The sequence below is a fragment of the Piliocolobus tephrosceles genome, chromosome 8 (genome assembly GCF_002776525.5).
Source record: "Piliocolobus tephrosceles isolate RC106 chromosome 8, ASM277652v3, whole genome shotgun sequence".
Classification (NCBI taxonomy): Eukaryota; Metazoa; Chordata; class Mammalia; order Primates; family Cercopithecidae; genus Piliocolobus; species Piliocolobus tephrosceles.
The window spans coordinates 84,183,300-84,198,289 of NC_045441.1; the positions used below are offsets into that span (position 1 = coordinate 84,183,300).

General features: G+C 39.0%; 1 protein-coding gene across 2 annotated transcripts in view; it reads right to left on the minus strand.

Moving 5' to 3' along the window:
• Nucleotides 1–14,990, minus strand: part of ADAM22 (ADAM metallopeptidase domain 22) — a 251,094-nt gene that overhangs the window by 88,780 nt on the left and 147,324 nt on the right. For both annotated transcript variants that reach the window (XM_023226702.2, XM_023226703.2), the window contains exon 5: nucleotides 7,992–8,074. In XM_023226702.2, coding sequence (XP_023082470.1) covers nucleotides 7,992–8,074 — 83 coding nt within the window. The remainder of the gene's footprint in view (nucleotides 1–7,991; nucleotides 8,075–14,990) is intronic.

A 14,990-nucleotide genomic window follows, 5' to 3' on the forward strand; every position in this document is an offset into this window, starting at 1 on the left:
ATAGAAGTAGGGAAGTTACTGCAATAATCCAGGTGAAAGAAGGTACTGGCTTAGATCGGAGCAGTAATAGTGGAGGTGGTGAGAACTGGTCAAATTCGGGATATATTTTGAAAGTAGAACCAATAGGATTTATTAATGGATTTGAAATGAAGTATGTAAAACAGAGAAGAGTTAGGGAAGACTCCAAGTTTTGACCTGAGCAACTGGAAAAACAGACGTGTCATTTAACAAGATTTAAAAAAAAAGATGTGACGGAGTGAGACCCTGTCTCAAAAAAAAAAAAAAAAAAAAAAGAAGGGGGGGAGGGGAGATGCAGAAGGAACTTATTGGGATGGGCCTAGGGAAGCAGGGAGCAGAGGGAAGCATGCAAATTCTTTAAGCGTTCAGTTCTGAGCTGGGCATGGTGCTCACATCTGGAATCCCAACACTTCGGAAGAAAAAGTGGGGGGAATCACATGAGGCCAGGAGTTTGAGACCAGCCTGGGCAACGTAGTGAGCAGCAAGACTCTCTCTCTACAAAAAGTTTTTAAAAAGTTAGCTGGGCCTGGCGATGCACACCTGTAGTCCCAGCTACTTGGGAGGCTTAGGTGGGAGGATCACCGGAGCCCAAGAGTTCAAGGCTGCGGTGACTGATGACTGTGCCACTGCACTCCAGCCTGGGTGACAGAGCAAGACCCTATATTTCTTTTTTTTTAAAAAAAAATCCATTTTGGACCTCGTAGGCTGGGGGTGGCTACCAGCCATCTGCGAAATCCTCTGGAGAGCACTTAAATATACAAATGGCCTCAACTCCCACTCAGACAGATTCTGATAGCTGCTGCTTTTAGAAGAACATGATCCTTTTACTGAGATCAGGCCCTTTATGATGTTAAAGAAACTTGTCTTATCATTCAGGCATCTGAAGGTAGCAAAGCTATGAGCTTCTGTGGTAATTTTTTAGTTTTTGGTAGAAATGACTATATGACAGCCAAGCTCCTAAACATAAACTAGTATTTGTTTTTCATTGAAGACTTAGTGAAACTGGTGAAATTCCATGAGCTATAATTATAATGGCCTCCAAGTTCTGCCTCTATCCAAATTCTTTCATTCCTACTATAACATCTTCCACATGTCCTCAATTTCTATATACTCACAGGATGACTGTTCTCACAGCTGCACTGTTTTCAGCCACATGTACTTTCTGAATTTGGATGACATTCTATTTGGAATTTAAAGATAAACAGATGCAGTTTGTAAGACATTACTGACAATATGTGCCCAAGGAGTCAGACGGAGAGCCTTTCAAAAAAGTAGACCAAATATGGCAAGGAGTATCTCTCTACCCTTGCTGAGAACTAGCCAGATTCATCCAGAAAGTCATATGAAACCATCACACTTTGCCAAAATTCATGTGGCAACACCAACAAAGTAGCAAGCAGATTATTTTGTTAAAATAGTACTGAGTGTTATTTATCCTTACATTAGGTTAATGTCCAATGGGAAAGTCATTTCTTTTTAGTGGACTTAAATATCATGTAAGCAATATGAAGACAACAGATTCTGACACTGTATCTCAGAAGACTCTAGATTGCTATATGATAATGTGCCATTATTAATTCCTTAATAATGAAAAAATACTTGTGTTTTATATGCTTTGAGAACCGAAATATTTTTGTTTATTTATATAAATCCTTTTATATTGAGTCCATAATAGTATACTTGACAAAAACCTATAGCTAAGACCAAGTCATCACAGACCAATTGAGCTAAAATTTCAAAAGGTTTTATCAAAATAAGACTTTGAAAGGAAAAAAACCATTCTTACAAATTTCCACAAGAGGGCAATAAACTCACATTTAACTCCATTCTTTAAGGTTCCCACAGTAACAAGATTTTTGTCATATCACCAAACACACCAAAACCAAAACATTGCGTATTAGTCCTTTGACTCTGAACAAATGTGACCTTGCAGTTTCTTTATGGGAAAGATATACAAATCTGATTTTCCCTTATTTATGTTATTCAACTGATTTAAGAAATCAAAAATGAAAAAAAATACGCACTTGGTAATTTATAAAGGATGAGTCATGGATGACATAATACATCTCATATCTAAACCACTGTAATTGGGACAACATACATTATTCACTATTTCATAACATTGCCCCAAAATATTTCTTCCAGAAGTTTTTGTTCAGAAGGTAAAGTTAAGATGAGAAGTAATAATTACTAAATAACAAGATAATACAAGGGTATATTTATCCTACGTGCTCATAAAAGTCTAAGAAAGCTTAAAATGGTCATACACAATTCTGACAATGTTCCAAGATGCATGATAGGTTTTCTGTTTATTTAGTTTCAAATAAAAACATTTTTAAAAGGAGAAGTAAAATCTACTTAATTAAAATAACCCTGTAATCCCAGCACTTTGGGAGGCTGAGGTGGGCAGATAACGAGGTCAGGAGTTCAAGACCAACCTGGTCAACATGTCAAAACCCTGTCTCTACTGAAAATACAAAAATTAGATGGGTGTGGTGGCAGGCACCTGTAATTCCAGCTACTTAGGAGGCTGAGGCACAAGAATGGCTTGGACCTGGGAGGCGGAGGTTGCAGTGAGCTGAGATCGTGCCACTACACTCCAACCTGGTGAAAGAGCGAGACTCCATCTCAAAAATAAAATAAATAAAAATAAATAGCTAAGGCAGGATTCTGAGTTCTATTCCTGATCCAGTTACTATACAATCTCCTAAAAGTTATTTTTCCTTGGGTTTTGTTGACACAGAGTCTCACTCTGTCGCCCAGGCTGGAGTGCAATGGCATGATCTCAACTCACTGAAACCTCTGCCTCCTGGGCTTAGGTGATTCTCCTGCTTCAACCTCCCAAGTAGCAGGGATTACAAGTACCCACCACTATGCCCAGCTAAATTTTGTGTTTTTAGTAGAGACAGGGTTTCATCAGGTTGGCCAGGCTGGTCTCAAACTCCTGACCTCAGGTGGTCCACCCACCTCAGCCTCCCAAAGTGAAATACGAAATTAGCCAGCCATGGTGGCAGGTGCCTATAATCGCAGCTACTTGGGAGGCTGAGGCAGGAGAATCACTTGAGCCTGGGAGGCGGAGGCTGCAGTGAGCTGAGATCATGCCACTGCACTCCAGTCCATGGGACAGAGTGAGACTCTGACAGAAAAGAGTGAAAGAAAGAATGAATGAATGAATGAATGAACAAATGAACAAATGAATGAAAGAACAAAAGAAGAGAGAAGAGAGATGAGAAGAGAAGAGAAGAGAAAGGAAAGGAAAGGAAAGGAAAGGGAAGGGAAGGGAAGGGAAGGGAAGGGAAGGGAAGGGAAGGGAAGGGAAGGGAAGGGAAGGGAAGGGAAGGGAAGGGAAGGGAAGGGAAGGGAAGGAAAGGAAAGGAAAAGGAGGGCATGGTGGCTCACGCCTGGGATTACAGGGGTGAGCCACTGTGCCCGGCCTAAAAGTTATTTTTCAATCTTTCTTTATATGACTATAGTAGGATTACCAACAGGTATCACTCTTAGGTTCTCAGGTCCACTTATAGCCCTTAGAAGGCACAAATATCTTCTCTCTGATTCTGACAACATTGAGCCCATTTGGAAAACCAGAAGGCAGACTGGAATGAGTACTGAGAAAGATGCTGACACTGTGACTTTAGATTGAGATTTTGAGAGAGAGAAAGGAAAACAACCACCTCATTCATTACCCTCCAATATACACTTGCTGTCACAAATGGGGACAGGTCTCACTGTACTATTCCTAGGTGACAGATGTGCTTGTCTTGAGCTCAGATGTAACAATTTTACTGCTGAAAAGGACTTCAATGTTTCTTTTTCCTAATAAGAAAACAGGGACTGCCCGATATTAAGATGGATTCCATGTCTGTAAAAACTTCTTTCTTCAAATAATGTATTTAAAGTAAATAAATGTACACCTTTATTCACAGTCGTCTTTTAGCACAAACAAGGAAATGGAAGTCTTCCATGCTCTCAGGCATATGGCCTCCTATCTTTGGTTATTTAACTTACCCTTATATTCTTCTTTGCTTTCTGCCTAATATGCTTACTCCCAGATCCTGACCAGAGGTGTCACTCAGGCAGACTAGCTAGATTTTCTGGCCGTGTCCATTAGCTCTTTCCTAGATTTAGGATCTGTCAGTGTAACCCGCTCCCTTGGATATGCTATTCCAACCTATTGCACTCCACCGTCTTCGGGTGGCATGTCTCCGGAGCCCTTAGGTGCTACCTGTTCTTCAGTGACAATGCTTAGCTTGCATTTTTTCCCTTTTTTCTCTCTCTCTCTCTAAAAAAAAAAAAAATCAAATATACCTAAGGGGTTCTACATCAGGAAATGGGCTAGATTTGGACTCCCCATGAGACTGTGAACTCCCAGGACTTGTGTTTCAATCGCCTTAATATTCCTAGGGTTGGCACCCAGGAAACACCCAGTAACTGCTTGTTAGATGAAAAGCCACATATCTAACTTGGTAACAAAAAGGAATTATTTTAAAGTTCCTCAACGAAAATTTAACAAAACTAAAGTGCTGGCTGGTTCTGTGACAAAAATTAAAACACACAAGAAGGTAGCTTTATAAGGGGTTACAAAACAAGTAAGAAACAACTACCTGTGCATTATCATTATCGACAGGATGGAGGAAGTGGACGTATTCCCATGTTAAACATCAGCAAACATTATTCGATAGAGAAGGTTATGAGAAGGAAGCAAGGCCCTGAGGAAGGATGAACTTTGTTCCTTGGAGATCTCTGAGAAACGACAGACCCTCCCACAGTTTTGCTATGAGTTAGGTGGGATTCAGGCTGAAAAAAGGGGCAAAGACATGTGCGCTCTTGAGGTCACGAGAAGCCTTTTCTCTTTGTGTAAGGAGACAAGAGTTACCATTTACTGAAACTTCTATTATTTGAGGAAAACATAAAAACATATGAAGAAGGAATAGGGGTATTTCAAGGGGCTAAACATCCACAGAAACAGACACCGAAGTTAACCCAAAACACTCCTGTCTGAATTTGGATGAAACTAGAAAAATGCTTCAAATATTATTTTAAGGTATCACTGTGAAATTCAAAAGCCTCTGTTTTCTGCGACTCTAATTTTATTGAATTTTTTTGAGATGGAGTCTAGCATCATCTTAATGTATCCTTCTTGTCTTTTTCTTGACTATATATGTTTTCTTTCTTTTGCAAAATGTAGACATTTTCTTTTCTTTCTTTCTTTCTTTTTTTTTTTTTTTGTAATCAGAGTCTCACTCTGTCCCACAGGCTAGAGTACTGTGGCATGCATGGCCTCGGCTCACTGCAACCTCCGCCTCACAGGTTCAAGCGATTCTCCTGTCTCAGCCTCCCAAGTAGCTGGGATTACAGGCTCCTGTCAGCATGCCAGGCTCATTTTTGTATTTTTAGTAGAGATAGGGTTTCACCATGTTGGCCGGGCTGGTCTCGAACTCCTGACCTCAGGTGATCCACCACCCTCGGCCCCCCAAAGTGCTGGGATTATAGGCATGAGCCACCAAGCCCGGCCATTTGCAATCCTGATTTAAAAATCTGCTTGGTTAGAAAAGGCCTTTGACAAAATTAAACCGCCCTTCATGCTAAAAACTCTCAATAAATTAGACATTGATGGGATGTATCTCAAAATAATAAGAGCTATTTATGACAAACCCACAGCCAATGTCATACTGAATGGGCAAAAACTGGAAGCATTCCCTTTGAAAACTGGCACAAGACAGGGATGCCCTCTCTCACCACTCCTATTCAATATAGTGTTGAAAGTTCTTGCCCAGGGCAATCAGGCAGGAGAAAGAAATAAAGAGTATTCAATTAGGAAAAGAGGAAGTCAAATTGTCCCTGTTTGCAGATGACATGATTGTATATTTAGAAAACCCCATCGTCTCAGCCCAAAATCTCCTTAAGCTAATAAGCAACTTCAGCAAAGTCTCAGGATACAAAATTAATGTGCAAAAATCACAAGCATTCTTATACACCAGTAATAGACAGAGAGTCAAATCATGAGTGAACTGCTGCTTCACAATGGTTGAACTAGTATACAGAATGTGAAGCATTCACAACTGCTTCAAAGAGAATAAAATACCTAGGAATCCAACTTATAAGGGATGTGAAGGACCTCTTCAAGGAGAACTACAAACCACTGCTCAAAAAAATAAAAGAGGACACAAACAAATGGAAGAATATTCCATGCTCACAGATAGGAAGAATCAATATCATGAAAACGGCCATATTGCCCAAGGCAATTTACAGATTCAATGCCATCCCCATCAAGCTACCAATGACTTTGTTCACAGAATTAGAAAAAACTACTTTAAAGTTCATGTGGAACCAAAAAAGAGTCCGCATTGCCAAGACAATCCTAAGCCAAAAGAAGAAAGCTGGAGGCATCATGCTACCTGACTTCAAACTATACTACAAGGCTACAGTAACCAAAACAGCATGGTACTGGTACCAAAACAGAGATATGGACCAATGGAACAGAACAGAGGCCTCAGAAATAATACCACACATCTACAGCCATCTGATCTTTGAGCAGCCTCACAAAAACAAGAAATGGGGAAAGGATTCCATTAATGCTGCTGGGAAAACTGGCTAGCCATAAATAGAAAGCTGAAACTGGATCCTTTCCTTACACCTTATACAAAAATTTATTCAAGATGGATTAAAGACTTAAATGTTAGACCTAAAACCATAAAAATCCTAGAAGAAAACCTAGGCAATACCATTCAGGACATAGGCATGGACAAGGACTTCATGTCTAAAACACCAAAAAAGCAATGGCAACAAAGCCAAAATTGACAAATGGGATCTAATTAAACTAAACAGCTTCTGCACAGCAAAAGAAACTACCATCAGAGTGAATAGGCAACTTACAAAATGGGAGAAAATTTTTGCAATCTACTCATCTAACAAAGGGCTAATATCCAGAATCTAAGAAGAACTCAAACAAGTTTACAAGAAAAAAACAAACGATCCCATCAAAAAGTGGGCAAAGGATATGAACAGATACTTCTCAAAAGAAGACATTTATGCAGCCAACAGACACATGAAAAAATGCTCATCATCACTCGCCATGAGAGAATTGCAAATCAAAACCACAATGAGATACCATCTCACACCAGTTAGAATGGCGATCATTAAAAAGTCAGGAAACAACAGGTGCTAGAGAGGATGTGGAGAAATAGCAACACTTTTACACTGTCGGTAGGACTGTATACTAGTTCAACCATTGTGGAAGACAGTGTGGCAATTCCTCAAGGATCTAGAACTAGAAATACCATTTGATCCAGCCATCCCATTACTGGGTATATACCCAAAGGATTATAAATCATGCTGCTATAAAGACATATGCACACGTATGTTTATTGTAGCACTATTCACAATAGCAAAGACTTGGAATCAACCCAAATGTCCATCAGCGACAGACTGGATTAAGAAAATGTGGCACATATACATCATGGAATATTATGCAGCCATAAAAAAGGATGAGTTCATGTCCTTTGTAGGGACATGGATGAAGTTGGAAACCATCATTCTGAGCAAACTATTGCAAAGCCAAAAAACCAAACACCGCATGTTCTCACTCATAGGTGGGAATTGAACAATGAGAACACTTAGATACAGGAAGGGGAACATCACGCCTGTTGTGGGGTGGGAGGAGTGGGGAGGGATAGCATTAGGAGATATACCTAATGTAAATGACGAGTTAATGGGTGCAGCACACCAACATGGCACATGTATACATATGTAACAAACCTGCATGTTGTGCACATATACCCTAGAACTTAAAGTGTAATAATAATAAAAAAATCTGCTTGGTTTATAAAACACAAAATAGAAAAAAAAAATCAGATCCATCACTGATTTAAAATTATTTCTTGACACAAAATAGGGATATCTACTATAGTGCATTCATACTAAAGAAAATAAATTATTGAAAAAATAAACAGTACAAATACTTTTTGAACACTTACTGAAGTCCATGGCATGTTGACAATGCAACAAATGAGGCAGGGTTTCCTCGGATATGGCCCTGGTAGTAACAGTGCTCTCCTCCCTGAAAACAGAAATAAAGAATGTAAGCCTTTGTATCACAAGGAGAATCAGCTGCTTCATTTCACAGGAGGTTTCTACTCACAATGTACCTCCACATCTAGAGCTCTGCATGATATTTCATTATTCAGATTAGCATTATCAAACCTTTTCTAACAGAATTATTCATAAACACTCTTGAGTGAGCTGACTCCAAATCAAGATTCAGGGAAATAAAAGTTGACTTAACCTTTCTTTTATGTAGGTGATATTAGAGGAACAAAGAAAGAGATATTGAAATACACATGGGGAGTCAGGCACAGTGTCTCATATCTATAGTTTCAATGCTTTTGGAGGCGAGGCAGGAGTTCAAGACCAGCCTGAGCAACATAGCAAGACCCTGTCTCTATACAAAAAAAATTTACAAATCAGATAGATGTGGTGGCATGCATCTGCAGTCGTAGCCCCTTGGCAGGTTGAGGCAGGAGGATCATTTGAACCCAGGAGTTGGAGGCTGCAGTGAGCTGTGATTTTGCCACTGCACTCCAGCCTGGACAAAAAGAGTGAAATTCTGTCTCAAAAGAAAAAATGAAAAAAATAAGAAAATAAAGGAAATACGTATGTGGCCCTTGCACCAAAGTTTAATCATCTGCTTTCCTAGTTATAAGAAATTCAACCATGGGCCAGGTGCAGTGGCTCACGCCTGTAATCCCAGCACTTTGGGAGACTGAGGTGGGTGGGTCACTTGAGGTCAGGAGTTCCAAACCAGCCCAACCAATATGGTGAAACCCTGTCTCTAGTAAATAAAAATACAAAAATTAGCCAGGTGTGGTGGCGCATGCCTGTAATCCCAGTTACTCGGGAGGCTGAGGTAGGAGAATCGCTTGAACCAGGGAAGTGGGGGTTGCAGTGAGCCGAGATGGCACCACTGTACTCCAGCCTGGGCAACAGAGACGCTGTCTCCAAAAAACAAAAAAAGCAACTCAATCATGAGCAGCAGCAAAGCAATGCTCTTTTACACAAAGCTAAGTAAAAATGAATATAAATCATTTGAGAGTCAGTAAATTATATTGATGGAGGAAATGCTTGTTTTTACAGTGTTTATATCAAAACTTGACTATCAGATAAGCAAGTTCATACCATTCTTTTCTCAAACCAGCAATGGCTTTAACTGGTAAGCAATTTATGGGCAGCATTTTAAATTGTGAAGTTTTTCTTAGCATCCAATTGCATTAACAAGATTCTACTAACAGAGATTCACTTATTTGGTTAAATGTGCCTGGAAAGGTAAGAAGTTAAATCTTCTGCCATCTTAGGATGTCACTTTTGAATACTTACTACTCAGAGTGCAGTTCAGAGACAAGCAGCATTGACATCACTAGGAGCTTGTTAAAAATGCAGAATCTCAGGCCCCACCCGAAACCTACTGTATGAGAATCTGTATTTTAACAAGTCCCTAGGTGATTCATATGCACATTAAAGTTTGAGAAGCTCTTCTCTAAATGACCTCTTCCCATTCCATCACTAATCTCCTATTTCTTCAGTAGCTGAAAACTTCTAATTAAATTGATTCACTGAGATACGAAAGAGTGAAACAGAAAGGACTGATAGGATGGGTGGTTTAAAGAGGCAAATGTTACCTACTTCACAGTAGGACTTAAGGACTAACACTACTTAAAATGTTCAGTGTTTCACAAATGGAGGAGAGAAAACAGAAGGACATGGAGATGTAATAGGCTGAAGACATTTTCTCCACCAAAATCCAAGGAAACCAGCCTAGCCTGAGACTACTGATCCTTGTGAGATTATCCCACAGAAGCTGGTAACTCTCAGCTTTAGGGAGTGGGTGGAGAGCAGGTAAAATGGTACACAATGCAATCCCTGACCTTAAACCAGCTCCAAATTCCCAGGGGAGCCACTGACCATCATGAACTGAGGACTGTGGTTGCATTTAATGGAGAAGATGGAACCCAGAAGACCACAGAGACTTGGGGGCTGAAACAAGTCCTAGACACTAGAACACGGGGCCATGACTTCATGTGGAGCGCCAGTGTAGTGTAGATGTTAACAATGTGAGCTATTGGCTCCTTCCCTTACCAGCTATGTAATCTTAAGCAAATTACAGAGACTGCCCATGCCTCAGTTTTCTCATCTGTCAATTGGAGATAATTATCTCACAGGGATGTTATGAGGATTACACGAGCTAATAGACATAAAAGAGTTTAGAGTAATGCTTGGCTCATAGGAAGTACTCAACAAATGTTTGCTGCTATTATAATTACTGTCTGTCAGTGTTCTCAATTTACATACACAATCACACTAAATCTTCATATCAATCCTACAAAGAAATATTCTTATCCCTCTTCTACATAGGAACCACAATCTCTGAGACTGTGGTTGTCTGCCTGGGGAGCTGCCAAGTAGGGATGAAAACTTTAGGTGAGTACAAAGCCTGTGTCCTATCCCCTATTGTTGAACCTCGAACCTATGAGTTATGCAAGGCAAATCTAAACTTTCTCTTAGGCTGGTTTATTCTTTTATTCTGTTGCTTTGTCAGCAGGGCTAAGGGTAAATTTAACAAAAGTTACAATAGTGTGTGTTGGGCTGTTGGACTGGTGAACAGTCCATAGATCAGATTCTGAGTGTATGAGAGGACATTATCATTTAGATGCCCCTGATTTCCTGGATACATCTAATTGGATCAGAGATCAAAATTCTAGCTTTGCGTTGGCCAGACATAAAAAGTCAACAGTCAACAGATGACCTGATAAAGACAGAACTCTGTCTATAAGTGTTTCCTGATATTGGACAGTGACTAACTGAATCAGATCTTCTCCTCTTAGAAGTCTGAGCCTCATAGCAATGAAGATAGTAGAAACAAAGATAAGAAAGTAGAAACAAACATAAATAAAGAGAAGTAGAAACAAAAGAATAATCTCAGGAATTATGGTATCAGACTAGAAAACAATGGAAATTGATAGTCATGAGGATATATGACAGTGTCAAAGCATACTATTTTATAAATTACTAAAGTTTTCTTCAAAAACACAACTCTGGAAACATGTCATATTAAATCATAAAAAGGACAAATAATCCATTTTTTAAAAACGTTCCTCCATTATATTGGGGAGAGTTATATAGATGAGTCAACAATGGAAAACACTATTTCACTAATCTCTGATCTGAAAAATAGGAGTCAAGCCAAAAACAGCATATGATCAGGACCCATCTGCACAAAAGCCTAACGTGGCAAATGAAGCAAAGAGCTCAGTATGGTTGAATCATTATTAAATGTTTCCATGACACTACAGCAGAGGCATAAACACCAGCGGAAAAAAATCTCAATTTGCATTACTACAATTCAAATCTTGAGGTCTCAACTGGTGGCATATGTAATTATTAGAAATAATGGTGAAAGTTCAATTTTGTGCTGTAATATTTTTCAGGGATAATTAATCATAAGTCAATAATTATTTAACCTAAGAAGTAATGAAGTTTTTATTTCCTTTAACATGCCTAGAAATATTTTTTAGTCCAAGAGATAGGCTGTTAAAGGGCTTTCTTAATTTATATAAACTATAACATTAAATATAAATTTAATATTTTTATTTTATAAAGAATTATTTTATCTATTAATACACATGTGGTGCAAAAATTCTAAGAATTGAAAGGGTACATAGTGAAGAATAAAAAAACTCCCTTCACATATACTATTCAAGCTGTAGATGCCTTCTAAATGGTAAGCATTTTTGATGCATTTTGTGTACCATGTCAAGAATAGTCTATGTATATTCAAGTAGATGCATATATACACACACACATATATCCTTTTCACTTCACAAATAGTTTTATACTATGTACACTGTTCAGCCACTTGACTTTTTTTTTCTTAAGGTAAGTTTGGCATCCTTCTATATCAATATCGTATTTTTCAATGATGGCATACTATTCCATTATGGGGGTGAACTATAATTCATTTAAACAGTCCTGTACTAATGGACATTCAGATAATCTCCTTTTTTGCTGTCATAATGTTGCAACGAACATCCTTTCATATGTTCCTGTGCACTTCTATCAGTATATATGCAGGATAGAGTACTAGACATGGACCTGGGAGGTCAAAGAATAGGCATATTTTAAATTTTAATAACTAATGGGACAGATATAATTATATTTTTTGCACTTATATGTTTTAGAATATGCACTGCATTTGAAAATCATAAACTGCATTTTACTTAAAAATTATCTATTTCAGTAAAGACCACTAACAAAAAAACTTTCTCAAATCTTATCAATTATAAAGGTTCTCCATGTCTTCATATGACTTTTGAGGAAAAGTCAAAAGTATGCTATATGGAAGTAAGTACTATATACAATAATCTGAGACAGATGTTGCAGGAAAAGAGAAAAGCCTTTTGGGCTTTTCCTAACAGAGTTGGGCTCTTTATCAGACTGCCAGTCATAGCTTTATTCCTTATTGTCTCTTTTGTTCCAGAAATAAATCCACTGTCCTTGAAACTTTCTTCATACGCCTTGATCTAACAACATAGCCATAAAAATACAAATGTTTATTTTTACCTAATTAGATAGCTATAGCTAAATGTATATCTACCTCTATAAAAATGAACATGATAGTTCATATGTCTATTATTGGTTTATCTTCCTAATGGGAGAAAAATTTACTGTAATTTTTTATTCTAAGAACGTCAAAATAATCATTTATTTATAAAATTCAAAGACATACCACATTTTTATTAAACAGATAGCAAAATCTCAAAGGAAAAGTGGAATTTATTATAAATATGATGAGATGATAACACAAAGGAGGTTACACAGCCTGGACCATAAAACGAGGAAAACCTAATAAAGGGAAACAATTGGAGCGTAACTGTAAGACCGCAGTCATGCGCCCTCTATCAAGGTCCTCAAAGGAAACTAGATTTTGACGGCTCTAAAATGGGCCAGGACCACCTCCTCCAAATAGCCTTCTCAAATTCCCTTCTCATAAATTACTTCCTGCCAACCCCTCCTTCTCTGAATTTTCATAGTATTTTTCAACCATACTGCAATCTCTTCCTACCTGAATGCCTGTTTCTGTGTTACTTCTCCAACAGACTATTATCTCCCTTCAGAGAAGCACACTTGCCTGATTTATGTTCATATATCCACACATGCTACTGGAAAGAAAACCTCCCTAAATATCCAATTCCTCACCAATAAACTAGAGATAATATCTACTCCAGCTGTGTCATAAGGATATGCAGGAGATTCCATGAGATAACAATGTAAAGTACACTGTAAAGTGCTATATAAACAGGTGAGGGAGGTGTAGTCAACCAATATTTAGGGATACTATAATGTCCCTTGAGCTGTGATTCTCAAACTTTGTTAAGAATAACTATTTGAGACATTGATTTATAATGCAGATACTGTCTCTTGCCCAGAGAGTTTGTGCAGGCAGCTCTGAGGTAAGACCTAAGAATCTGCATTGTAACAAATACTCCGTGTTTTTCTTGTTCCAGGAATACCCCTAGAGGGGAGGTTCTCAACCTTTGTTGCATTTCAGAGTCACCTGGGAGCTTTTAAATTCCAATGCCCATGACTTACTCCCAACTATCTAAATCACAGTCTCGGGTCCAGGCATCAGCATCTGTTAAAATCTTCCAAATGACTGAATACAAATTCAGTGCCTGAGAACCCTTGCACAAGAGAAATGCTCCTCAAAATAGCAGTTCCCAAAACTGACTCTCAGAAGTACCATGGTAGGCTTTCTAAAGCAACTGATGCCCAGGCCTTCCCTCAGGCCTGCCGAATCACAATCTCCAAGGAGGTAGGGCCCCAGGTTTCTTATAGTGTAAAAAGTTCCTCTACGTGATTTTGATGATCAAATCTGGAATTGTTAACCCTAAAAATATTCAATACAAAACTGTCCCCAGGCAAAGGATACAGAAAGATCTTTCGGCGAATGGAAGTATCTACTATATCCTGGACATCCTGTTTAGTGAATTACATGACAGTTCATGACAACTGATGAGGTATTACTTCCCCCCTTTTACAAGTGAGAAACCATAGACTGAGAGAGATCATCCACACCCAGGTATGCCTGCTACAAAGTCAAGGTTATTTACACCAGTGGTTCTCAAAGAGTAGTTTTCAGAACAATAGCATCAGCTTGCTAGAAATGCAAATTTATCAAGCCTCGCTATAGCCTTCCTGAGAAGCTCGGAGGATGCAGCCTACCCAACTGTAATTCAGCCAAACCTTCAGGTGATTTTACTGCACTCTGAAGTTTGAGAACAACTGCTTTACATTACTCCCATTTCTGATTCTGAAGCTCCTCACTGCTGAGCTCACTGAAATCTTACACTAGTTCCTGAGCTGACCCTTCCTGACACAGAAAGAATGTACTCCACTCTGTTTCTTGTTCCTCAAAAAACAGCTGGCTTTATCAGAAACATAATGGAAGGTAAGAGGTGAGATAAGAATATTAAGGAAGAGCAGAGCTGTTTATTTTTGCTGGTGCTGATCATAGGATAACATGCAGGATGCTTTGGCCTGGATCAAAGGTGCTAGAAAAACCAAACTTCCAGTTTGCCTGGCGCAAAGGAGTTTCCCAGGATACTGGTAATTCAGTGCTACATCTATGAAAGTCACAGGCAGATAGGAACAGTTTGGTCATGCTAAAAGGGTCAGGGCCAGTGTAGGCACCTCCAGATCAAAATACCCACCTCTGCAACTCTTGTTCTCCTGCTGTGTTCACTGAATCATAGTCTTCTCCCCCTCCATGGGCACTGGTCCTAGAACCAGCCTCCGCCATGCAGTTGGGGAAGCTCATGCCAGTCACCCTCTTCCACAAGTGGGACCCTTTCTCACCCCGCCCTAGCACAGTAGTTGCCAACCCTGGCAGCATATTGTAACACATGGGAAGCTCTTTTTAAAAA